The sequence below is a fragment of the Phyllostomus discolor genome, chromosome 14 (genome assembly GCF_004126475.2).
Source record: "Phyllostomus discolor isolate MPI-MPIP mPhyDis1 chromosome 14, mPhyDis1.pri.v3, whole genome shotgun sequence".
Classification (NCBI taxonomy): domain Eukaryota; kingdom Metazoa; phylum Chordata; class Mammalia; order Chiroptera; family Phyllostomidae; genus Phyllostomus; species Phyllostomus discolor.
This window is the reverse complement of record NC_040916.2, coordinates 41,243,394-41,270,405: the sequence shown is the minus strand read 5'-3', so window position 1 is coordinate 41,270,405 and position 27,012 is coordinate 41,243,394. Positions and strand designations below refer to the sequence as shown.

Here is a 27,012-nt window from a genome sequence, read left to right as displayed (position 1 = left end):
ATGGGGTCTGGCACAAATAACGCCCCCCTTTAATACAAAATCACAAGCATGCAGTTCTGTAACGTAACAACAGTATCACACTCAAGCACACCATGTGACGTTTTAGGTGAAATGTTCAAATTAAAACTATGAATTATCACACCCACACTATTACCCTACCAACCACACCCACACAGGTGTTACTTCTGCCGGACCCTGTATTTGGGAATAAAGGTGAAAACCGCATGAACCCCAGCCTCATCCAGGCCCTCTGCCTCCAGCCAGGACTATGGTGATAACCTCCCAACGCACTGCCCTGTGGGCCGGCTCGGGGTCATCCTCTGGCGAACCTCCCGTGGGTGGCTCTTCCCCTCCCCTCGGGAGGAGGAGCACCGCCCGGCCTGGCAAGCGAGGCCCTCCGCAGTGCGAGCCTCACCCGCTGGTCCAGCCCCACGGTCCACTGCCTTCTCGCTAAGTTCTAGACTCTGTTCAGCGACACTCTCAGCATTCCCTAGTCACCTCTTCTGCTTCCAGGTTTCCTGCCTCCCTTCCCACTCCCCCGCCCAGCCCCTGGGACACCTGCCCAGCAAGGAGCTGAATGAATGATGGAGCCATTCCTTCCATTCTCCTCCACCCCCCACCCCAAAGGGATCTGCTCCACCCCTCTGTGCCCAGGTGCGGAGACAGGGAGTGCAGGGCGACGCACTCAGTTCCAGGAGAGAGAGCGCTTTGCGGGCTGCTGGTCTCCTGGCTCTCTGCTGAAACCCAGTCTCAGGCCCCCCAAAGGGGGCCTAATGCACAGACCAACAAAAAGCAAGCGGACTCTTGGCTTCTGAGCTTACAAAGGGGCAGATCCTAGGGACTTAGAGGCTGTTCCAAGGTCATTTGAACTGTTCGCCAGCCTCATAGGTCAAATGAGACCTGCACTCACCCCTAGAGAAGGTACGAGGCCACTGCGTCAGGACAGCAGCAGAGACGGGCTCTCACTTCTCTCCCGTCTGGGCCCACGGATGCAAGTTTTCCTTCTCTGTTTTGCGTGCAGAGATGGTGCCTGCTCTTCACGGCCCATCACGCACACACCTGGCCTGCGTAGCTTCTCCTGCTTCATAGCAAATGCGCCCCTGCACTCGCCTGGTCTGCCTCACACCTCTCCTTCATATTCAGCAAACGTTCAGAGACCCCCCTGCCCCTCGCCAGGCTCCCAGCTCCCTGAGAAGCTTATCTGAACACAGCCTTGAACTCTGGTTGTGTGTCTTGGGGACCTTCTTCACGGGGTCAGGCACTACCTGCCCAACTCATCCATGCGTGCTGTGCACGCGGGGCCTGGTACAGAAAAGATATTACCACACTTGCTGAATTGAACTAAATTTAATATTTTTGCATAAAAATGCTCATTTTTGGCAGAAGCATTCCACGACTGATTATCGCTCCATTCTGCTTGATCTCATCAAGAAATCAGCTAAGAATGCCATGGTGCTCATGTTTTAAAAATGCTTATCAGTTGAAGATGCATACTGAAGTGTCTCATGGTAAAATGACATGAAGGCTGGGATGTGCTTTACATTCTTCCTGAAGAAAAGAAAATAAGAGAGAGAGAGAGAGTCTGGGGGAAGGAAGGGAGATGAAATAAGACCAACAAGCTATTGATAATTATTGAAGCTGGTGGTTCTTTCTACTTCTGTGTAAATTTGTTGGTAAATTCTATTCCAGCTGCAGCCACATGTGAGCAAGCCCCCTCATGGAGTGCTGTGGCCTGTCTGAGGATGACGTCACTGACATTCTGAGCAGCAAGGGTCCGCTCCCCTGCGTGCTTCCCTGGGTGGCCTCTGCTCACGTGCACACCGACCGCCTGGGAAGCCATCACCTCCGACAGTGTGAATGTCCCCTCCAATGAAAGGTGACAGTGTTTGCATCGGGGTCATGAAACTCCCTTGTTACAACTTTCAAAGCAATAAAAAGCTATCAGAATCATGGGCTAGTTTGTAAACACAGATATTCTGTGCCTGCTGTATGCAACGACCTAACTGCTGGCTCCACAGTTCTGTAAGGAAGGAGTCATTATCCCCATCTGACAGTGACAATGACAACCACAGGCATCTGTCCAGGGCTTTCTAACGGCCAGGTACCAACCATGACACATACTTTCCTCACATTCTTGCTTAATGCTCCTAACAACCTGAGGCGACAGATTTTCAGGTGCATTTCCTAAAAGGAAAACCAAAACAAACACCAAAGCCCAGAGGTGCGAAGTTCGAAGACTACGGTCTTGCACAGTGTGTGTGAGCAGGATTCCCGGCAAGGCTGTGGCGCCAGGACCACACTGCACAACCCCGTTCCACACCCAGCTGTCCACACTTCCTCCAAGCCAGCTGCATCCCAGAGGACAAGAGAGGCGGGGTGGCCCCGGCATGGGTCCTGAGCTATGGACAACAGGGCTGCGTTCTAATACCCCTTTGAAGCTCAGTGAACTTGGCGCAGCCAATGAGATGAACAGGCTGCAGGCTCGCGTGAGAGGAACCAGGGCGCGTGTCCTCGTCTCTGCTGGCGAGGTTGTTTCATCCCCAGCGGGGCAGGGCCCTCAGAGGCAGCTGAGCGGCTTGGCTAATGGTTCCAGTTGTCACTATCACGTTTGTGTAGGACAATGGAACGTTCTCTAACATTTCAACTGAGGCTATAAATGAGGAACCCAAGTTTTGCGGGGGAGGGGGCTGGACCCCAGTGGAGTAGAACTGTTATGATGAGGTTGTCCTTGGATTTAGCCACGTCAGAGCAATAGGGGTAGTATCACTTGAAAGGGACAGTTAATGCCCCCACACAAAGTAACGCTCATGCAGTTTTCCTCTGTTCATCCTCAGGCCTCTCTGCCCAGAGAGGGGAGAGTGAGCTACCCGATTTGGGGGTGGAGGCAGGAACGGGGCTGGGTGTGGTCAGCTCAACCCCCTCTTCTTGGGAGGGGTGCTTCCCCAACACACACATTCCCGGTTCCTCCATGCCCCGAGACAGGTCCCTATGTCTTACTTGGTTAAGACCTTGGTGGGGAAAAGTATGTGACACATTGTGTCCCCCAAACCCCAATAAATCATCACCACCACCATGAATATGTATTGAGCACTTAAGTTCCAGGCACTGTGCTTAGCACTTTGTCACGCATTAGCGAAGGAAACTGTAGGGTAAGTGGAGGCAGCCTGGCTTCCTCGCCCAGGTGTCTGGGTAACTAAGGGGAGCAGGGTTCCCATAGCCCTGGAGGGGCCTGATAACCAGTGTTCTCACAGCCTTGAGACTGGGTCCAATAAACTGTCCCCATAACATGAAGTGGGCTTGCATGTGCAGAACTGGTATGCTATGTAAGGGCTTGGCAGTTTTCCGGCTTTGTTCCCCTCTAGTACTTAAAACAGGTAGGGACTCCCTGCTGGGAGTGATGATGATAAGAGAGAGACACACAAGGGGACCGGTGTCACACTGGGTGCCACGCTGGGGCGCAGGGGCCACGACATGAGACATGCAGATAGACACGCAGCTTGCAGCGTGCGTGGCTCGCCCACCCGTGAATAAAGGCATGCCAGACATCCCAACGGCTCCGTGAATATTTTTCCGTCCGTGCAAATACCATGGACCTGCCTGGTCTCGAAGGGTGGCCACACAGAAACCAAGAGAACCAAAGCTTAGACACCTTCAGTGACACGCCCACGATAGCCCGCCCAGCAGGTGGGGAAGCAGGATGCCAACGCTCACCCTCCTGTTCTTCGGCCGTCAGAGGCAATCCTGGACAGACAGCTAATAAATAATAGGTGCCCGTAAAAGTCTGCAGCTCTAACTCTCGTCTCCTCTAGATGGCACAGAGCTTTGCAGTCTCTACCAAGTACTTAGCAGATTAACAGCTCCTTTTAAAGAAAAATAATTACCTTCCTCGCTGGCACACTGCTGGAAGAGGGGACGGTCCTCTGGTGGGGAAGAATGCAAATCAGGTGCTTAAGCCCCAACAGCAGAACTCGACTCCGCTTCCTCCTGCTCTTATATCCGAAGCCCGTGGAAGCCTCTCCAATTAACACCACGGAAGTCTGGTACTTCGGGCAGAGAGCTCAGCCACGAACTGATTAGTACCCAGCTCGTGCCAAAGGCTCATTGAAGACATCTGACAGCAGCGAGAGATGGTGTGCCATGCAGATCAACCCGCTATTCCTCCAGGTCCTCTATAGTTTCAGTCATATACGGAATTGGATGGACACAAAGCAATGCTTGTCCTCCACAGTAACTCAGCTCCTTACAGAAACTCCTTCACACACTTTAGATTTATGCCCTCAGCTCTTACAGAGAGTGGATATAAGAAACATCCATTTAAACAATCCCTGTTCTTCTGTAAAAGAACAGCTGAAAGCACTATCCATTATGTTATCCAAGGCCCCTTAAATAAAAAAGCACACGATAAATCCCGTGCCAAGAAAAAGTTTGTCTCTCTGAGTTTGTTTTCCTTCACCAGAGAACTGTATAATCACGTTTCTTTTTGCCTAACCCTTTAAAACTTCAGAGGCAAATCCAGTGTTCGAACACAGTAGCCCAGCTTGTACTATCTATCCCTTGATTTTGATTTTATTTTTATGTCTCCTGCTTTGGACTGCGATTCATTTTGCAAGCCAACTTAAATCTTATTTTTCCCCTTCAAAAGTAGGACATAAGCCCTAAGGAAAAGAGGCTTTTTCTTACCCTCTAAAAACAACCATCGTGGTCCTCCCAGCTGCTACCAGTGCTCTTGGACTTGCCAGAGCCACTCACGCCAATGCCTGGATCTCTGTCTGGTCCGCACAGTAGAACGTAAGAGGGTCCCAGTCCACTTCATGCCCCATCCTCCCCGAGCACCAACCCCAGACGAATAAGGACAGGAATGGCCCAGCTGTTAGAGGGCTCTATGCTCTGCAGGGGTGTCCAACCTTTGGGCGTCTCCAGGCCACACTGGAAGAAGAATTGTTGTCTTGGGCCACACATTCAACATACAAACACTAACAAAAACAAGCAAAAAAAAAGGGTTTAAAGTAAATTTATGATTTTGTGTTGGGTCACACTCACAGCCATCCTGGGCTGCCTGTGGCTCGCAGGCCACGGTTGGATACCCCTGCACGTCCGGAGTGAAGCTGATTTCCAAAGCGGAAGAGGTTTCCACGTAAGGTAACAATATTTGAGACAGACTCCACTTAAGGTGACAACCCTTGGAATAGACGTGCCCCGGGCCATCAGTCTAAGCCGTCTTAGACGTTTCTTCTGAAATAAACCAGGCCTTAACCACTGTTACAGATTCTATTTCCCAAAGATGACTGCAGCAATATTTACATGCCACATGCCCTTTTACGGTGGGACCTTGCCACTCTCCCATTAAGAGACGGGGTGTCTCTCTCTACCTCCTTGAACTCGAGCCTCCTCTGTGGTCACTTTGACCAACAGGAAACAGTGGAGGCAACACTGTGTCAGTCCTGGGGACAGCTTTTCACTGGCTGGGCACTCCCACTTCCTGCCTCCGGGAAGCCAGCCACCCTATAAGCAGGGGACCCCCTGAGAAGACTGTGTGTGCTCTGAGAAACCCACATGGCTTGGGTTTCTCAGAGGATGAGACACCGCGTGAGGACAGACAGCATGGTGACACGTGCATGAGAAAGCCGTCTGGAAGGGGCTCCCCAGACCGAGCCACCCCGGCGTCCCATGTGCATCAGAGGTGAAGCCCTTGAGTCCTTCCTAATTCCTGACCCTCAAAATCGTAAGCCCAGTAAAACCCAGTGGATTCCAGGTGGCGGGAGGGCAGCGCCTCGCTAACAAGGCTGGCCGTGGGGATTAACTGTTTAATGCATGTAAAGCCCTTAGCCTGGTGCCTGGCACACTGCAAGTGTTCAATAAATACTCGTTATTATTATTTTTAATATGTTAATTAGCAAAATTGGGAGTTTTGTGTAACACCTGAAGAGGAAACCAACTTTCTTAAGAACTCTCTGTGACAACATCCCATAGTCACACAACATAAGGTGACCCACGTTCAAGAGAGCACTTCGCAGGCCACGTCTCCCTGTCCCTTGGGGGCGCCTCTCAGTCAGTCACCCCTGCCAGGCCCCCAGCGGCACATGGTGTGGCGCCCGCATCCGTACACGGACGGACACGGTGCATGTCTAGAGAGAACCACACGTCAGGCCGGGCCCACGGGTTTCTGGGCAGACGGTCCAGCTGGGGAGGCCGGAGAAAGAAAGCCCGCTGCTGACCTCACGCCGGACTTGCCTCCGGGCGAGCGTCCGAGCACCTGTCAGGGGTGAGTCACCGGCGCGGGGAGGAGGAGATTTCCGAGGGAGAGAGGAGTAGGATGCCGTCGGTTTACACCACTTTCACCCACTTAGGTTTCCTCCGGTGCCACTGCCCCTGAATAGTCTGACTCGGACCTCTATGCTTTCTCCGCAATTCCTGGTTTCCTGTGCACCCATTGCAGCACTGCCCACGTGTCTGGTGCCGGTTTACCTACCCAGCCAGCCAACGTGTACTGAGTGCCCGTTACATATGAAGCATCAGGCAAGGTGTGGGGTCCTGTGCACCTCGGCCCCAGCCAGGGAAACGCACACGGGTGACTTTTGCAACAGTGGTGCCGGCACTTTGCAGAACAACAAACTGGATCCTTAGGGTGGTCACCGAACCTTTTCCCACGGCTCAGTCTCTTTATTCCTTCCCACTTTGGAGAACACAGACACCAACAAATCCCTTCCGCTTAAGAGAGTCCATTCCCTCCCACGGCTCCCCTCCAGTTCTCTGCCAGTCCCTGCACACCCCGCCCCCCGTGCCTGAACCAACACAAGAGTACTTATAAAAGAGGCTCTCAAATTGGAGAGAAGGCCGCACTTTCTGAAAAAGCCTCTGGAGCTGTGATCCGGAGCTGGAGGGGGAGGGGCGGGAGTGGCAGCGAGAGATCTGACAGCACCACCCAACGCTCCGAGCATCAGCACTGAGAGACAAATTCAGCTCCAGAGATGAAACATCTCTCAGTGCTGACAACATCTGTTTTATTTTGCAGGTTGCTAAGGAGAGTTCTGGCTGGGCCAACATTGTTCCAGTTCAGTACTTCAGAGCGAGCCTCTTGCTCGGGGTTCAGACGGCAAGAATAAAAGCCAGATAAGCCCCGTTCCTTTCACTTTTCCGACATCAAAGACGCACTTTGCTACCAGGGATGACGAACGCCCTGCCTGGCTTCCCTCTGAACTGGATGCACCCTCCGCTCCCTCTCTTACTGCTCATCTTCGCCCTGGCCCCTCTGTCCCCGCCTGTGAACGCCGCATCTTTGCCAAACAAAGGCTTCTCAGGGAGACACAGACCCACTGACCCATGAGAGGATGTCAACGCAGAGAGAAGGAAGGGCCAAGTGTGAGCTGGGGGTCACGGCAGGAGGGTGTTTAGCATCAGATGAGGGAGGAAATGATTTCCTGGCCTTTAAAGATGTCTAACCCCCAATCGTCAGAGCCATGCTGAATGCCTCCAGCGGGGCTCAGGACAGCCTCGGGGCAGCAGAGAGCTCACGCTCAGGCCAGGGCAGAGTTTGACCGGCAGGCCTGTCTCCATCCCTGTGATAACGGAGGTGGGAAGCACAGCACACACCCCTTGACTCCATCCTGCCTGGGTGTACTTGTAATGAATTACAAGACAGTAACGGAAACCAGGAAACCAGTCAGTCTCGCAGGACATGCATTTGGGACAATTAGAGGTGGGGGAGGCAGCAACGGTGAAAAGAAAAGACACGGCAATGATCGTCACTTCTGTGACAAGTTGTTATAAACGAGTGGCAAGGTGACTGACAGCTGACAGCCACACGGTTCCTCCAGCGTGAATCACACCTGGGCGAGAGCCCACCAGGCCAGCTGGACAAGCAGGAGGGCCCTTCCATTTAACTGGTATCTGCAAATAAAGTCATTTGAGGATTCTAGAGCTTTCGGTGCAAACAGCGTGTTCCAGCGACTGCAGGAATTCTCTCTCCCCGCACTGGGCTCTGGAAGCAGCAGCTCCCGCCGGAGAGCACCTAGGAGTCTGGAAAGGGAAGGAGGAATGACGGCGGACCCCAGCACAGCCGTGTGTCTCAAAGAGCCATTCAGCAGGGCTGGACCCTGCAAATCTCGACAACAAAAGGAAACTCTATCCCCGTAAATGAGGGTATTGAGACAACTGAGGCCACATTATCTAAGCATTGCCCTCGCCTGCCAGATTCTGTTTGGCCAGTTTTGCTTTCACCCCCAGCCTGGGACCCATCCAGGCTAAAGTATGCTCGTCCCAACACCAAGAACGCCAAAATAGCGTGCACTGCGCCATGCCCTGATGACCCCTGACTGCCCCGAGGAAGGGCTGCGCCCGAGGACCTGAGAGCCGCCCTCCGAACCACTCACCCAGCCAGGTCACATCCACGCCAGCCGGGGAAGACATGGCTTCCGCCACCTTGTGCCAGCTCCTGTTGTGTCCTGGTGCCCAGAGCGCCACGTGGCAGAAGTAGTAGCCAGAGTTCTCTTTGCTCACATCTCGAACCAGTAAACGGTAGGAGCGTGCATCCACGTGACTCAGAGCGACGTGAGGAGAGCCGTGCACCAGGGAATCTCGGTCCAGCCGGGCCAGCACGTGGGGGCCGGGCACCGTGCTGCCAGGCGTCCTGCTGAAGTACCACGTCACCTCAGGCCGGACGTCATCCGCTCGGTCGGTTGTGATGTTGCAGGTCAGGTCCAGCTCCTTCCCTTCGGCCACAGACACGTTCCTGCCCACGACCACTCGCAGAACTTGAAAATAAAAAACAAATACACCTTGATGATCCGGATAGCGTTTGTCCCTTCCTCCTGCCTCCAGATCACCTCCTTTTCCATTCTCATTTATGGCATTAAAGTTAGAAGGTTTTGTACAGCCCTGGCTGGTATAGCTCAGTGGATTGAGTGTGGGCTGTGAACCATAGGGTCACTGGTTCGATTCCCAGTCAGGGCACACACCTAGGTTGCAGGCCAGGTCCCCAGTGGGGAGGCACATGAGAGGCAACCACACATTGATGTTTCTCTCCTTCTCTCTCCTTCCCTTCCCCTGTCTCTAAAAGTAAATAAATAAAATAAAAAAAGAAGGCTTTGTATAGTTGTAAATGCCTGAGGAATATTTATTAAATAAATTCGTGAACCATACCGCATTTCCTTTGAACTCATATAAACTTGTATATACTTACTATATGCCAGGCACTGTTCTGAGTGTTTTATAAACAGTAATGTACAAAACAACCCTAGGAGGCAGGCACTATTATTACCTCCACGTTCCTGATGAGGAAACCGAAGCACCGAGAACTTACGTAACCTGCCCCAGGCCACAGGGAGCTGGAGTTCAAATCCAGGCTGCCTGCCTCCGGGAACTCTGCTTCTAACTGATACACTGCTGTTTGAAGAGAAGTCTGCTGAACGTCCGTTTCATACGTTCATAAAGAAAATCAGGGCTTTCTCCACGAGCATGACCAGACAGGGGTGACTTTACAGAGAAAGCACAGTTCAGTTCTGACTGGTACAAATCATGAGATGGGGCCTGGGCGTGGGGGTTGGAGGATGGAGGGTAGGAGGTGAGGGTGAAACCATCTTTTGGGTTAAAAAAGGGGGAAATCCTAACAGAAGGACCGAGAAATTGAAACCAGACCATACACCTTATGAGTCAAATCTTCAAAATGCGGTGTACATAGAGCATCATTCACTCCATTACGCACACCACCCTAGTGTCAAGCGCGAAGCACGTAGTTTCAAACCAAAACGATGACTGTGGGGTTGTCCACGCCGCAGCCTCCCTCATTATGTGGACGGTTAGAAGGAGACTATATTTAGAGGAAGCGCCAGGGACTTGGTGCCACCGTCTCGAGGCAGATCTGGTTTCAGCATTCCCCTGTCACAGCGTTTTACATGGAGACCTTTTACTTTATTTAGGGGGCTTTTAAAAAGAAGCCGAACATCTGTAATCAGAGTAGAAAAACAGTCAGCTCGTGGTGATGCTGTGGGAAAAGCTGCTCAGATGACGCCGTCCTGCTGTCCTGGCAAGAGCCGCCCAGCCTGGACCGCGGTGTGGGGGAGGCTCCAGGACAGAGCCCGGCGTCCAGCCTGGACCGTGGTGTTGGGGGAGGCTCAGGGACAGAGGCCGGCGCCTGACTCAGAGAAGACTAGCTCCAAAGCCCGGACCCCTGCAGTAAACCGCTTTCTCGTGAATATTTCTAAAGCCTGATGACACTTCAAACAAGTGTCTCCGGTCAAGTTCGAGACGCACCTTGAGGAAGACAGAAAATGAGGTGGGCGTAGTCATTAGAAAAAGGAACTTAAATTTTTTAATTTCTCACCTCCGCCTGCCCTCCAAAGTACCCTCCTCCTGAGGGTGACCCTTTAAAGGGGTGAAAAGTCACCTGAGGGTGTCTTTTGAGAGGGGTCAGGATGGAAACCGTTGCCCTGAGCCCGTGCTGCAGGTGAAACCGTCCCACGTGCCACGACCGTGGCCGGAGACCCCGGACGACTGCCATAGGCCTGTGTGCTGGTCACCAGCTGCCAGAGGCAGAGGTGGCTCAGGAGGGAGCCAGGTGAGTGAAGACATGGTCCACACACAACTGCAGACTGTCCGTGAGGAGTGAACGGAGTCTTCTTAGGTGTAGGGGTCAGTGGCAGAAATGTCTTTCAACTGGAGAGTTCTCTTTGTAATGATCTCAGCAAGCGGCTGAGTATCTTGTCACACCACTAACCGCATTGCCACATCACTGGACTGGGGGAGTCACATGTGGGAAACCGGAAAGAGCCGGCTAAGGAACAAAAGAAGTTCTAAACCCTCGTAATGCAAGCAAGGACCTCAGGCCGAGCCTACGGCACGGTCAGGCTTTCTCCTACTACACTTAATCAAATCCGTAACAGACGCCGAAATCTGCATCTACCAGACCACTCGTAAGGGGTGGGGCGGTGTGTGAATACCGTCACACGGGTAACACAGCCCCATGGTTTCAGTGGCTTTGCGCTGTTTGTCCCAACAAGGCACTAAGACTATCCAGGGACCAGCTGTGGAGAGTGACACAGGGGTCGACAAGAGGAGGAGCAACCTGAGCTCCACGAGGAGAATCCAGGATGGATGAAAAAAAAATTGTCTTTATTTTTACTAATCTCAACCTGAAATACCACATCTCCTCTCATCATGAGGCTTAAGCAACAAACCAGTGTAGTATTATCTGTCCCTGGGATTTTGCCACAAGAGAAGTCATGGATGTTTTTACATCGCATTGCAATTGTTGCAGACACGTTCCAGTATCACTCACATTCGTCGTCGCCCCGCGGAAACCCCAGTCGTTGTTCGGCCCGGCACTATATCCCATTATTTAAAAAAGCACCGAAGAAGCACAACGTGGTTCTGTAACAAATTTGTCCTAAAAATGTTTTGATAACTACTTCGATACATTTGATTTTCTTTACCACCCTATGAATGTCTTTTATGCTTTAACACATGTTAATTCTGGGGAGGGTCTGTGGGCTTCGAGGGACCGTCAAAGAAGCTCTCGACGCAAAAAGGTTATCAACGCCCAGGCCCAGGTGAGAGCCAAATGCTAGGACCTGCCCAACAGTTCAGAGGGCGCAAGTCCTGTAACGAGGTATCACGGGTTCTGTGGCTTGTTTGAAATAAAAAACACCTTTGCCACTGAAATTCCTGCATGACAAGAAAACCTGCTGCAAATCTTAACCCTTCTGCCTGTGAAAACAGTTGTTTGATGCAGGCTGAATAGCCGAGGTTTCTTAAGACAGATCCCAGGCAGGTCACTTCTGAACAGGAAGGTGGCCCGAGTCCATCTAGGACGCGATTCCTGCGGCCAGTGGAACCAGGGCTGACCACGATGGGCGGCCCCTCCTTGGCAAGTGCACCTCCCACCACAGTGACGGCCACGGTCGCTGAGAACCTCCGTCCTGCTTTTACCAAACCCAGCTCCCGTGCGGTGGTGGACACGCAGGGTGTGACGCTCAGGACGCTGCAGCCTGCAGAGGACACACACTCCCGTGTGGACCGTTTGCCGCTTTCCTTCCCATCTGAGCGACGGAATGACCACACACTTGTGTTTATGCTCAGGAAGTGAGTCTGGCCAAGGTCTTCCCAGTTCACAGCCGGCGGGCAGCTGCTCCGGCAGTAAAGAACTCTGAGACCTGAAGATGTTGGACTCCCAGAAAACCAAGCACATCCATCCACCCATCCACTGCAACCACATCAGGCTGGGGTGGTCTCCTCACACTTTGTCTCTGCCAAAGCCCATGTGCCGTGGGGCCGTGGGCCCTGGGAATGCTCCCAGCAACCCCGACCCCAGGGCCCAGGACACAGCTGGTCATCTGGCAGGTTCTTTGTTGAAGCTGTGGGACATGGAATCAGTACCGGAGTGCTTTTCTTTCTTATTTGTTTTTCTTATTTTTATGGGTTTTCTAAAATGCATTTTGTATTATCTTAAGTACTTCTCTAATTGGATTAGAAAGATGTGTTTTGGGGTTTTTGTTCCCTGCTTTGTTTTTGGAGCTGGCTCCTAGCAGACAGGACAAAGGACAGCTGGCCTGGCGCCCTCAGGGCTGGATGGGTGCTCTCTGGGGTGGTCGCAGAGGAAACAAGAAGAGGCCCCGCCCTGGAGAACTCACCTGGAAGGAGATAGAGCATCTGAGGGGACCCCAGGGGGAGGCCCAGAGGGTCAAGTTGGACTAGAGGCTGAGCTGGGTGAGCCACACATCCCCAGTAGAGGAGGGGAATGGTGGATCCGGAGATTCAGGAAACACCAAACAGGGTAAAGCCAAGCCAGGGAGCTGGCTGGGGTGGCTCCACCCCAAAGCCCCTCTGGACACCAGGCCAGGCCTCACTCTGGCACTCAAAGGGACTTGTCTTTCAGTCAAAACATTGTCTTAGTATCACAGGTAACCTGCAGGTTCCCAGGGGGCACGAACCCAGATGAGCAGTGGCTGAGAAGCAAAACCACAGGCGTAAAGCACGAAACGATCTACCTTCCCCAGCTACCAGCCACCTTCCTCCCTCCCCACCCCCAACACCAGGCCTCATGAGAGAAGCAGAAATCTTCTCAGAAAGGGCTGGGCCTCCCACCCAGTTCTTACACCACCCTGGTCAGAAAACAAGATAAAATCTAAAATATCCGGTTTCCAGAAGCTCACCTGTCGGCTGGATCAGCACGGTGGCCACGTCCACGGCTTTTTCTTGGATTTCTTGCCAGTTGCCCTGCTCTTCGATCCACTCGCTGACGACGCACCTGTAGGTGCCCTGGTCGGTGGCCAGGGCCCGGGACACGGAGAGGCGGAAGCCGTCGCTGCCCACGGTGTCCAGGCGCACGTCCCCGCCGTGGTAGCGCTGCTCGTAGCTGGGGCCCGGACGCAGCCGACCCTCGTGGGTCAGGCCGAGGACACTCTGCCAGGTGGGGCCGTGCCGCAGCTCCCACAGCAGCGCCAGGTGGGTGTGCAGCGGGGACGCGGTGGTGGCTGTGCAGCGCAGCTCGAAGGGCTCGCCCAGGTGCAGACTCGGGCCCTGGCCCGGGGAGGACGGCGAGCTGGCGGCCACGTGCAGGGCGTCGGACAACACTGCAGGGGAGACAGACCCTCAGCGGGGCACCTGAGCCCCCGCCCCAGCAAGCACCAGCGCCCTCTCTGGCCCTAAGCCACGCGCCAGGCTACGACCGAGGGCAACTTCCTCCTCCCCTCCCCTGTTCTCAAGCACAGATGGGTACTTTTCCCCATTTCGATTCATCTATAATCTCAATGGACTTTCTGACTTGAAAATTAAAAAAAAAATAAAAAAGAAAGAGGGCCTAATAAGACCCCCTGGTAGAACTGGGGTGAAAACTCCCTTTGGGGAGTCGGGCCTTGGGGATCTGCGTCTGCCGCCCTGAAGCCGCCCTCTCCCCACTGTGCCTCAGTTTCCTCATCTCAGGAAAGGGATCACGAGTGGACCCGTCTCAGGGAGCTGGCAGATTCAACGAGTTACACAGGGACGTGCTCAGGACGGTTGGCACTCAGTGAACACGACACAACTACCGGCTCTGGCGGTCAGGCACCCCTCCATCAGGACCCAGGGTGGGAGCAGGGGACCTGCAGGACCTTCCGGGAGTTATCACGGTGTGGTACCCAGAGAGAAGCTCGGCTCGAGCTGCCTGAGCCTTGCAGCCCGGGAACCGCCCAAACTGGCTGCAGTGAGCAGCGTGGAGAACCCGTCAGGGGAATTGGGAGCCTCAGCCCTCTGTTCTCTCCCTGCCATCTGGGGAGGGCTGGGCTCTTCTACAGAATCTAGAAAAACAGGGCCAGAGATAAAGGAACTTTGGGGAGTGCTATTTTTTTAAAGATTTTATTTATTTTTAGAGAGAGAGAGAGAAAGGGAGGGAGGAATAAAGGGAGAGAAACATCCATGTGTGGTTGCCTCTGTCACGCCCCCAACTGGGGACCTGGCCTGCAACCCAGGCATGCACTCTGACTGGGAATTGAACTGACGACCTTTTGCTTCACAGTTCAACACTCAAGCCACTGAGCTACACTAGCGGGGCTGTGAGTGCTATTTTGGAAGGGAAGTGATAGGCAGGCAGCCAGAGGGGGGGTGTCTTCCCAGGGGCGGGACGATCACTCAGGCTTGCCCCTGAGCTGGCTAAGAGAATGCCAGAACGGCCCGATTCGTCACCTCTTTGATTTCTCCCACCATCCCACACTCAGAAACTACTCTGGTCTCTTTGAAAAGGGGACTGCTTAGGAAAACGGGGGAAAACTTACACATCTAGAAAGACCCATCTCTACTACAAAACGAATATGATGACCTGCTAGTATCCGTATCATGTGAGATTCCAGCCAGCACGACTCAGGGCCAGTCATGCCTCAGGGCACGAATAACCAGGTTCAGGACCCACGAAGCTGAGGGCCAGACAGATTCTGGGCCGTGTATGGCAGCCGCCAGAGGCTTCCCCCACCTGGGCTGCCTGCCAGCCTCTCCTGTGGGCCACCCACCTGCTCTCACTTACAAGGGGAAACCAGGGGCACCTGACCTAACGGAGGTGTAGCCCGTGTGTGCTGATTATAAAAGCAACGTGTTAGGTGACTGCGATGCAAGGATGTCTTATGGGACCCTTCCTCCTAAGAAACATATTGAGGATGTTCTGTAGGAATAAGAAGAGGTAATGGAAGAGGTGGACTTGATGTTTTAATACCTACATAAACGGACAGGACTGGCATGTGCCCCCCGAGTCAGATGGGGAACAGCGTCTGAGAGGTGGTAGGTGCTACACGGGAATCAACCCCACCTTTATGTCACCTTGTGCATCTTCTACTTTCTGGATTATTAAACACACTGCCCTGACGTCCATTCTTCTGGAAACAAGGCAGGGTATATAACTAATTATAAAAAAAAATAACAACAATAATGTTTCTATTTGGCTAGCCCCAAATTAAAATGGTTTGTTCTTGCTCATTTACTAAAGTAGCTATGTGATTTTCAGAAAGTAATTAACCTCTACTCTCCCATTTCCTCATGTGTAAATTAAGGAGATATCCTGCCCTGTCTTCTTCGCTGAATTCGGAGAACTGAATGTGCAAGTAAATCCGACAGGACTTGGAAAGTGAGAGAAAACCAAAACCAAAACCGTGCCACTCTCCAGGGTGTGACGACTTGCACGGCCAGGCCGATGAGCCTGTGGCGCCCATCACCAGCTGGCAGGGACCCCATCGCTCTAACAGGTGCTCCAGTGATGAAGGGCACACGGAAGGATATGAGCTCGAACTGTGTGCTATTCCCACAGAGCCAAACGTTACCCTCATGACCTCCACTGACCGCTGACTCTGGCACCATCCTGAGGCTGTCTCCCTCGTCCTCACTCCCCGGCTCCAAGAAAGGCACTGTTACAGCGGCAGAGGCTGATGCCACGTGCCCACGGCCACACAGCTGACCCGTGGGAGAGCCAGGAACTGCGCTCACGGAGTGCAGGCCACCTGCCTCCTCGGAGCTGGGCTCCCCACCACCGCCCCCTGCTGCCTCCAGCTCACCAGCCCGGGGACGGCTCGGGACTGTGGTGCAGAGAAAGGCCCCTCGGAGGCCGCCTGGCCCGCCCTCTGCCTATAATCAGGTAAGACGCTGTTACTCCATTAGAGGGGGAAGCGAGATCTCAGCAAGTGTCGTTTCCTGACAAAGTCACCCACAGCCAAGTGGCACAAGGAAGTCTGGCCCCTGGCATGGCGACCCGCCCGCCCCATGAGGATGTACCTTTCACCTGCACTGTATCCTCATAGTTGCCCTGGACGGTGGCGTCCGTGCTGGGGGTGGAACACTTGTACTGGCCTTGGTCCGAGGCCTGGACGTTCTTTATGTGGAGCTCCACGGCGTCGTTGGCGGTCCGCCTCAAGAGGATCTCGCCCCGCTGAAGGCGCTCCCGGTACAGCTGGGCTGGGAAGCCCACCTCCCAGGTGCTGGCCAGCTCCACATAGCTGCTCCCCGAAGCCGAGAAGCTCCAGTCAAAGTTTTGCTCGCTGGGGCCGTCGTAGTCGCTGACGTTGCAGGGGATGACCAGCTCGGTGCCCACCACCCGCACCAGGCTCCCGGCGGGCACTCTCACCACGCGCCCTTGACAAAGAGCTGCAATGACAAGAGAGGAAAGGCGGCTCTTGAATCAGGCCCAGTGTTCCCCGTGTAAACGCAGCAAACCCGTGGGTGCTCCCGTGTGCAGGCATGTGGCGGAAATGTGACATCTGAACAGCTGGGGGAGATGGTGCCCCATCCGTGTCTGTGCAGAAGGGGGTCGTCTCCAGACCCGTCCAGGACACCCCTGAAATGAGCACCTCTCACTCAACAGTTTCCTAGGATTGACGGGGAGGAAGGTAAGTATTTAAAGTGGGCTAACCATAAACCCGAATTGCTTCTTCCCTCCCGTTACTATTTGACATACCATTACCAGTCTATGGGATGGAGAAGCAGTTTAGCTATTGTGGGAAAGAAAAGGACACAGCTAATCAAGTATTTACACTTCTGCCCGCTCTGCACCAGCCCTCGTCCCCAGAGACCACCACTCCCGGGGGCTCCTGGGACCTGATTTACATTGATGGACGCCAAGTTTTCAATCCCACAGCAGCCTGCTGATAACATGATTTAACTCCGATTATCCCACATTGTCTACAAATTTTAAAATGTGATGACTCTACCAAGTATTAATTTTCTATTTTCTGGCTCATTTCCTTCTCCCTACTCTTCACCCTGATCAAAATTCAGAGCGAGGGTAGGAAAATGCAAAGGGAGAGAGTGCGTGGTCCGGCCGGTTGCTGGGCTGGGCGTTGCTAGGAATGCAGCCACTCACGGGGACAAGACCGTGCACAAAGCCAAGAGTTCGCTGGCATTCCTGTGTGACCCCAAAGACATCTTCATTGCAATGAACTCTGGCACAATTCCATAGTGCGTTTACCACCTGTGTTTAGCATCGCAACCCAGACCAAGTGAACTTGCACTTGCATGGCTCCTTCTTGATGGTCTATGCATAAGGTACACAGGAAAAAGCATGGGCTCTGAAATCAAGGAGGCCCAAGTTCAAGTCTGAGAGACCTCTCAGCCTTGCCTTCCAACTATTAAATGGGGCAAGAAGGGTTCAGTGAGCTCATGAAATTAAACATGTAGCTGAGAGTCCGCCACATAATAAGAACTTCCATTATTTATTTCCAATTTTGTATTTTTATCATTTGTTATGGGTTGAATCATGTCTCTTTTTCCTCCTGAAATTCCTATGTTGAAGTCCCAGCTCCCAGTACCTCAGAAGGGGACCTTATTTCAAAACAGGGTCGCTGCAGACGTAATTCATTGTCGTGACGAGGTCCTGCTCGAGTTGAGTGGGGCCCTAATCTAATGACTGGCGCCCTTAAAAAGGGGAAATTTGGACAAAGCCATGTATGCACAGAGACATGTGTGAAGATAAAGGCAGAGAGAAGGGGATACATCCACAAGCCAAGGAACACCCAAGATTGCCAGCCAGCCCCCCAGCAGCCCGGGACAGGCATGGAGCAGATCCTCACTCACAGCCCCCAGGAGGCACCGAGCCTGACAACGCCTCGACCGACCGCTCGTCTGCAGAGCAACAAACTCCTGTGGTTCCAGCCACCCAGGTTGTGCGGCTTTGTTACAGCTGCCCTGGCAAATCTGATACACAATTCTTCTTGTTTTTCAATGGATCAATTTGTGTTTTCCCAACTCTAGTTGCCACTGTTCAGTGGGCTGTAAAAGGAATTTATAATGGCTGTGATGAGCACGCATGTGCGTTTTAATGAAATTAAGCAGGACAGAAAATATTAGAGTCTCTTACACTAAGTAAGAAATAACTCGTGTTTCATTACGTTGTGTTAGGTAAACAAAGGGGTGTGCATCCCACAGTATGAAGTCACCTTTTATCTTAATTTGTGTCAAGGTAAACAAAAAAAGTTGAGAAATTCTTTTTTAAAGTCATCTCTTGTTTTTTTCCACCCCTTATCATTTACTTTGAGCTGGAAAAAAGGAAACATTCACATCTGAGGAAGAGCAATGGGGTTAGTGGCCCTCTGAGATGGGGGGCTCCCTAAAAATAAAGTGACCGGGGCTGGCAACTCAAGGGTCACATCTCTTCCCATGGAGAATAGTGCCGCCAACCCTGGAGAAGGCGGGAGCACGCTGCTCCCTCCCCCCAAGGGTGTGCCTAGACGGTGATGCCTGTGGCCTTGCACCAGGAACTTCCTGCAAACGCTTCTCCACGGCTGCTGCCCGGCATGCCTTATGTGTCCCTCAGATGGGGCTGGCCCTGTTCCGGCCGCCCCCAGGAAGGACCATGGAGCTGAGGCCAGGTGAGTCAGAATTCTCCTGCCTCCTCTTTGTTGAAGCTCCTCAGGGGGACACTGTCACCTCCTCCAGGAACAGGGTCCCACAAAGATGACCTGAGCTGAAGCTGCAAGTGGGCGGCCCTCCTGACAAGGTGGGGCACCACCTACCGTAGGAGTGACCCCGGCCAGCAACCAGCGAGGAGACAGCACGTGCCTAGTGACCTGACGACGTCGTCTGCATCACTGGACATGGCCACGTGTTCTAAATCATTGCACCCTCCCCAGACCCACACAGGCACGCACATGTGTGCGCGCGCACACACACACACACACACACACACCTCTCTTCCTCTGGACATTTCCATTTCTTGCAGTTCCTTTCACTCTCACTTATGTTCCTTAACCTAATTTCTGTCACTGGCAACTCAGAGCCTTGAACTCATGCCTACCCAGCAGCGAAGCCATCACCACCACAGCTCACAAAGGAAAGGGAAGGTCTCTTTTCCAACGCAATGTCAGAGACGACCAGACGATTCAGAATCTCCCTAAGAAACCTTTCAGAAGGAACTGCCAGAGTGACGATCTTTAAGAGGCAGCAGAGCCTCGAGCCTAACTTCCTCGCGCCCACGTTTCCCCACCTGAGAAACTGAGATGACAGCCACCGCGCTGCCCACGAAGGTCAGAGCTACGGAGCGCCTGTGACCGCGCCTGGCGCCTGGTGAGTTTGGGCGGCTGTGGGCTTTGCAGGCCGCCTCTAGAATAAACCTGATCACTGCTGCTGACTTTGCTTCCTTGCCAAGGTTTGCACACGAGTTTCCAAATGTACAAATCTTGTCCATTCCTATCCCATGTAAGAAGTTGACCAGGGTTGCCCTGGTGTGTCTGGGTTGGTTGGGTATCGTCCCCCAAAGCGAAAAGTCACCGGTTCCATTCCCTGTCAGGGCACATGCCTGAGTTGTGGATTCGGTCCCAGTTGGGGTGTGAACGTCAGGAAGCAACAGACTGACGTTTCTCTCACACAGTGATGTTTCCCTCCCTCTCTCCCCGTCTCTCTAAACATAAATAAATAAAATCTTTAAAAAAAAAGAAGGGTTGACAATTGCCCACAGGGGCCCCAGCTAGGGTCTCCATCTTTATTCTTGCGATTATAGTTTTCAGAAACTGATCCAGCTCCTTGTCGCTCCGATCCTGCTCCCACAGGATCGCGAATATCATCTCTTTAACACACACCTCATGTTCATTTCCTGGCCCAAAGTCCTTCCTGGCTCCTTATCCCCCACGGGACACAGTCTGTCTTCCAGGGGCCCCCCTGTGATCACCCTGCTTCAAGCCACCGTCCCCTCCACCCGGATTACAGCAACCACCTCCCGACTGGCATCCTGGTTTCTACTCTCGACCTCTGGTCTTAAAAATCGACCTTTTCATAGCTTCAGTTGTATGATGTTGTTATTCTGCTCAACACCCTCCAATCGTTCCCCACTTCCCTCAGAGAAAAGCCAGAAGTCCTCTGGGAGGCCATCAAGACCTCACTCACAACACCTGGCCTTCCTCGAGCCTCCCTCTCCTCTCCCTCTGGCTCTGTCCACCATATGTCACCTATGCTTTCTTCCTACGGTTCCTAGAACAGGCCAGGCCTGCTGCAGCCTCGGGGCGTCTGCACATCTCCTCCGTCCGGAGCCCTCGCGCTCACCCCGGCTCCTTCACCGGCTTCAGACCTTTCTCCCAACGTCACCTTCGTAGCGAGGCCTTTCCTAACCCCCATACAGTCACCCCCACCCCCGTTCTCAGTCCTGCCCAGTTTCTTCTTCTCACTTACCACTAACACACTTCATGTACATTTGTATGTTTTCACTGCTATTTATTGTCTGTCTCCTCCCACTAGAGTGTAAGTTCCATATGAGTGGTGATTTTGGGGCTGTTTTGTTCATGTACACACAACACACACACACACACACACACACACAGCCTGGTACATGGTAGTTGTTCAATAAATGTTTGCTGGCTGAGCCACTGGATAAGAGACACACCAGATCACGAGTGGCTGGCCCATGGCTAGCACTCCTGCTTCCTCTCCGACCACCCCTTCACCTCGGAATGCTTACACTCCAAGAAAACCAGTGATGACCCTGGAGACCCCAGAGAAGACACGGTGATGGCCAAAGTGGTGGAGGGCAGTCCAAGGCTTCCGAGTCCCAGGATGAGAAGGAGGTACGGATCTCATTCTGGAAGTCCATGCTGGGGAGCCCCTAGCCCAGGCCCCTGTGCGGGGGTCACAGGGAGCCGTGTGGGATGTGAACTGTGGAGAAGCCAGGACCCTTCATTTTCTGTAGACACCATACTCTCTCGTGGCCCACCACCTCTGCCTCTGTGCCTCCTGCGGCCGGAATGCCCTCCCGGCCATCTCTCAGCCTCGTGCAAGAAGCAGCGCCAGCACCGCTTCCTCTGTAAAGCCTGCCCCTCTCCCTGGGTCACTTAGGCACTCCTGCCGCCATGGTCCAACCGGACCCGCGGAGTACCTCCAACTGGCTGTGTCACAGTGCCGCTGGGAGAGCAGAGCAGATGGGAGCCGATGCCTGAAAGATCGGGTTCTAATCTGAAAAGATGCAAACCCAGGCTGCGTCTCGCATGCAGAACTGAGCTGTCCCCTCAGTCATGCAAATCAAGATTTTACATTTTGGTGAGAGAACTTCAACTTACCACAAGCAATCTGGTATTTAGCACAGAGTTCCTTTAATAGTGTTAAATAACAGCTAATAATATTTTAAAATAAATATAAATGATAAAAAATAAAGCATATGGCTCCTTTCAAACCGAAAACATATCTGCACAGCCACATATTGCCAGTTTTTGTCAAAATCTCTTGTAACAGTTGATAACTGAGGGGGAAAAATAAAAATTTCCTCTGGTTTTCTAAACTCCACCAGCATTTCAAATTAAGAGTCTTTACTGATATTGATTTAAAATGATGGTTTAATTTGTTTTCAAGTGTCAACATGAGGAACCATCATATGAAAAGCAATTTTTCATCACCTTTAAAAGTAATACTGAGGACACCACTGTGTTGTTCAACGACACAAAAATCCATATGACAAAATTCCCTTAGAATTAAGTGCCATAAAAAATATCTGTTGATGGACCAAAGGACAAGCAATATATAAGCATCTCTTACCACTTAAACCAGAGCCCCAGAGCCCCCAGAGTACCTTCGATACTCAAGACAAAATAAGGGCATTAAAAAATTTTTATTGATTTCAGAGAGGAAAGAAAGGAGAGAGGAGGAGAGAAGGAAATGTCAATTTGTTCCACTTATTTATGCATTCATTGGTCGAGTCTTGTATGTGCCCTGATTGGGATTGAACCCACAACCTTGACATAGCCGGACGACACTCTAACCAACTGAACTACCCGGCCAGGGCAATACGGGCATTTTAATATCTGACTGTGCGGCGGTATTAAGGCTTCGATGCCAGACCATCAGCGATCCCAGTCACTAAGCGGCCCAGCGCGTGTAACGCCCTGATTAGACCGGACCCTCTCAGAACCCTCCATTGCCTCCAAAACGTCGGTTGAAAAAGTTTTTGTCTCAGTCTACAAAAACAAAACCAAAACAGCCAAAAGACGAAACAAAACAAAACAAAAAAAACGAATACAGGTGCTACTGCTAATTTCATCTTTGCTCTATCCCAACTGCCAAGTCCTGTTTTCCCGAACACACATGAAATTCACGTGTCCTCTTGTACCTCAGCATCAGGGAAGCCCTGTACTAAGTATCACGGTCAGCCATGGAAACCACCGCAGTTTAAGTTTCCTTTCAATGTCCTGCCTGTCTCTACACCTTCCTCTTCCTTCTCTGCCGTTCTTGTGCTTTTGATTTTTTTAACCCTTATTTTAAGGTTTTTATTGCATGTATATGTGTATTTCACTATAAATTACCTCAAATACTTTTTGTGGAGGAAGAGGGTCAGTAGGGTACACATTTCAAAAGACCAAGAACCGAGATTGCCCCTTCTAGGGGGTTGTCACTTTCTGCCAGGACAGAGCAGCTCATGTCAGATCAGGTTCTGCCCGGAGAACAGCCACAAAAGACGGACAGATGACAAGAGACAGAGCACTGAACACACCACCGAGCAATCCAGGGTCGAGGGGCTGAGATCCCAGAAAGACCCCAGGGCGGACCTGGCAACGCCCACTGCCCTTTCTCTTGGGGCATTTGCCGACTTTAGCAGGCGCAAAGCAGAGACTCAGTAAAGTTAGTGGCTCAGAGCTCCTGGCCAGGAAGGCAGCGACTGAAGTTCAGGTCCATTAGAAAGTCGTAATTTGAAGAGCCAAGATCCTAGGAGAGAAGGCGGCAGCAGAGTAGCAGCCGACATTCCACGTTGCTTTTCCTGTCAAGGAGACTGACGTCATGAAGGCTGCTTGGGTGTGCTGGGGAGGGGGGCTGTGAGTGCTGAGAAACTCAGCACAAAGTAACTACAAAGAAGCTAAAAGGTTAAGCAAAGTTTTCAGCAATCTCACAGTACTGAGGACACAGAGGAAGGTAGATTATATACAGTAAAGTTCACCAAGGAAGGTAGGCTGTACATAGTAAACACCCCAGACTTTCCATTACAACCCTGCAAGGGCAATGCCCTTGGAGTAAGAGCAAAGTCCAAAGACAACTAGCTCTCATCAATACCAAAATCCAGTCTCAAAGCATCTCAATTCCTCGTTGGATTATAGTCTCACCTCTCTTACTCTCCACGCCTGCCAGCAAAACTAAAAAAAGTAGATCTCGGGAAGAAGAAAATAGCTTACGGAGCCTCCATAACTTTTCAGTGTTCAGTCATAACTTAGCAGACATTCCAAATGACAGGACCAAGGGACTGAAAACTGGAGGAAAAACCAGACAACACAAACAGATCCACAGTGATCCGGACACTGGTGCTGTCATACACGAACTTCAACCACAATTAGTTACTAGAGAAATAGACAGCGGGATTTCACCTCTTACCTAAAATCTATTGGGATAATCAAACTGAAATTCTAAAACTAAAAGATATAATATCTGAAATTAAGAGCTCAATAAATGGATTTGATAGCAGATTAGGTGCATCAGAAAGGAAGACAGTATAACTTATCCCAACTGAAGCCCAGTGTGTAAAAAAGGATGAAAAATACAGAAAAGAAGCTAAAAGACACGAGAGACAGTAAAAGAGCTCAAACATGCATTACAGAGTCCCAGGAGGAGAAAGACTGTGGTAGAATTAGGCAGAGTTAATTTTTAAAGACATACTGGCTAAGGGATTTCTTAAACCAACAAGAGATGGCATGCCCAAGATTTGAGGAGCACTGTGCACCCTAAGCAGTATAAACTCAGAGCAAACCACACCCAGGCACCTCACAGCAGAACCGCTGCGGGTGGGGAAAGAAGCGGCGGAACACCGACAGCGGACTTCCAACAGAAGGGAAGCTCATAAGGCAATGGGATGGCATCTTGAAAGCAATGAATGGAAACAGCCAACCTAAAAGTCTACACTGAAAAGAATCCTTGGAAAAAAAAAGGTAAAATAAAGATGCTTTCAACCATCTTTCAACAATGAAAAGAAATACTACGGAAATAATGAAGGTAAATATTAAAGGAGGTTCTTCAACTAGAAAGAAGCTGATGCCAGACGGAATCACAGGAAGGCAGACAGGCATCGAGAGCAAAGGAAAGGGTGACTACGGGGTTAGTCTGCCAAACACTGACACTCTACTACAGTGTCAGCGATGTCTTCTGGAATTTAAAATATATGCACAATTAAAATGTACGACATCAACAGCACAAACAGTGAGGGAAAGAGGGGAGTAAATAGGGCTTAATTGTTTGGGGGCTTTGCATTGTCCTGCAGTGATAAGAGGGCCACTGGTAGACAGTAAAAGTCCACAATGTATGTTCTAATCTCTTGAATAACCACAACGGTGAAAGAATGCATAACAAATAAACCAATGGAGGGCAGAGGGGAATAATAAAAAAACACTTGATTAATCAAATTTCAGCTCAAATCATATAAGCAGTTCTCAAGTATTTGATTTTGTCATGAGTTCACTTGGATTCATCACTGAGTATCTCTCACCAATTAAGACTGAACTAATAATATACTGCATCTACGTTATATGCCATGCACTGAGGTAGAAACTATTCATAAATCATCTTAATTAATATGCAGAACAGAACCATAAGGTGGACACTGCCATCCTATCACAGAACTGAGGAGACAGAGGACTGAACCCGAGGAAACTGATACTCAGAGAAGTCAATGAATTTGCTGATGGGTCCTAACAGCTCCTGGGGGAGGGCCTCAAACCTGGGTTTATCTGGCCATCTCCACCTGGCGGTCTCCACCCGCAAGGCCAGCCAGCTAGGCGGCTGGTTCGCCTCCAGCTGTGCTGTTGATATTCCCACCTTCCATTGATTTTGTCTTTGTTCTGAGTAGGAGGGAGAAAGCTTGAAATTCCCTATAAAATACTTCAAATTCTCCAAGGGCAATGTCAACCAGGTAGGCGGGAAAGTAAAAGACATGCTTCACTAAGAGGAGCAATACATATTCTCAAGATGAAATAGACAGATGAGAGAAACAGAGAAATGGGATTGTTAAAAATATCTCCCAGGTTCTTCAACAGTTTTTCTGACACGCTACCTCTGTTATTTTAAGTGATAGCAACTCTAACATCTCACACTTTCAAATTCAAAAAAGATGAAGGGAACTTGCAAAATCCTGTAGGAAGGGCTTTTGGGAGCCCATTGCTCTGACTTTTCAGCAGCTCAGGTAATTAGTAATCACAGCATCTTGGGCAATTAGTAATCACGAGGGCACTGTTTCCAGATTAACAGTGGCCCACCTCTGAAACACTTAAGAAAATAATTAAATGCCTTCACCTTTGTCAAGCAGAATGGATGGGTGTGGGCAGGAAAAGTCAGGCCTGGTCTTTCAAGGTAATGTATCCCTGCAATGTTTAGTTCAGGGATTGGCAACTGTTAGGACTCATTAAGAGAGACCAGCTAATAAAGACTAAACCAGCCCCGGCTGGTGTGGCTCAGTGGATTGAGCATCAGCCTGAGAACCAAAGGGTCACGTGTTTGATTCCCAGTCAGGGCACAAGCCTCGGTTATGGGCCAGGTCCCCAGTGGGGGGGCACATGACAGGCAACCACACATTGATGTTTCTCTCCCTCTCTTTCTAAACCCTCCCTTCCCCTCTGTCTAAAAATATTAACAAAACTAAACTGAATTTCTCTTCCCTCTCCTGCCCTCATGATATCCAAGGGAAACAGATTTTATTTCTTGGGTTATCATCAGCATTATTCTAAATCAAGACCCGCAGAGTACAGCAAAGGATTTTTGCGATCGTTTCAATTACTGCTCAGATTTTATCATCTCGCTGAGCTGCCTAGAAGCAAACAGCCTGACTTCCCAATCGGAGCCATTTGGAAGTCTTGGCACTTTTGAACCCAGGGCACAAGTAGAGCCGAAATACCGAAACAAGACGCGCACTAAAATATGGTGTTTTAGTTTGCTTTACAAAAGGACGCGCACCGAAGTCCCCCTTCCTGAGACCTTACAAAGTGCCTTTGAGAGAGACCGGAGACCTGTGGATTGCCACAGGGAGTTCCCAGCCCACACGTGAGCTGGAAGTGAACACAGAGGTCGAACTTGTAAATTTTTATGGAGCCTTTGCTGGCATACCTGAACCAACAAATGCAAAACCTTTGTCTCTTCATGCCTGCGGCTGAGAGGCCCGGCAGGAGGGGAATGTGCGGCTTTTCACCGAGACGGCCCGAGTGGTGAACACGCAGCAGCGTGCACCGAGCGAGTCACAGCCAGCAGGGGGTGTGCCATGAAGCCGCACGTGGCCGTGCTTCAAAGCCCCATCTGAACGCAAAGGGGCTCTACTGGAGCAGGCCTCCTCCTCGCTTTTCAGAGAGGTTCAGCTAAGACCTCACTGATACGCTCGACAGACACAATGCCACCCCCTCAGAGGAGAAAGGTAAGTCAGCCTCTGGATCTTCTTTCAGGGGACTTCATGTGTGATGTGTTCAGGATCAGAGGGTATACATAAAGGTTGTAATAGGAGGCAGGACATAAATAACCAAAGAGAGGTACTAACAAGTGCCACAGAGTTCAACGGTGAGGGTGTGTCCATCCAAAAAGGCCAGTGAAGAGGTCGAAGCATTGTCAGCACTTGAACTCGGCCTCTGAAAAATGGTG

The 27,012-nt window shown here is 51.3% G+C and overlaps 1 protein-coding gene across 1 annotated transcript in view; it reads right to left on the bottom strand.

Moving 5' to 3' along the window:
• Window positions 1-27,012, bottom strand: part of PTGFRN (prostaglandin F2 receptor inhibitor) — a 74,703-nt gene that overhangs the window by 28,019 nt on the left and 19,672 nt on the right. The window contains exons 2-4 of the mRNA XM_036015804.1: window positions 16,222-16,590; window positions 13,146-13,565; window positions 8,370-8,750 (exon numbers count right to left, since the gene is read on the bottom strand). Coding sequence (XP_035871697.1) covers window positions 8,370-8,750; window positions 13,146-13,565; window positions 16,222-16,590 — 1,170 coding nt within the window. The remainder of the gene's footprint in view (window positions 1-8,369; window positions 8,751-13,145; window positions 13,566-16,221; window positions 16,591-27,012) is intronic.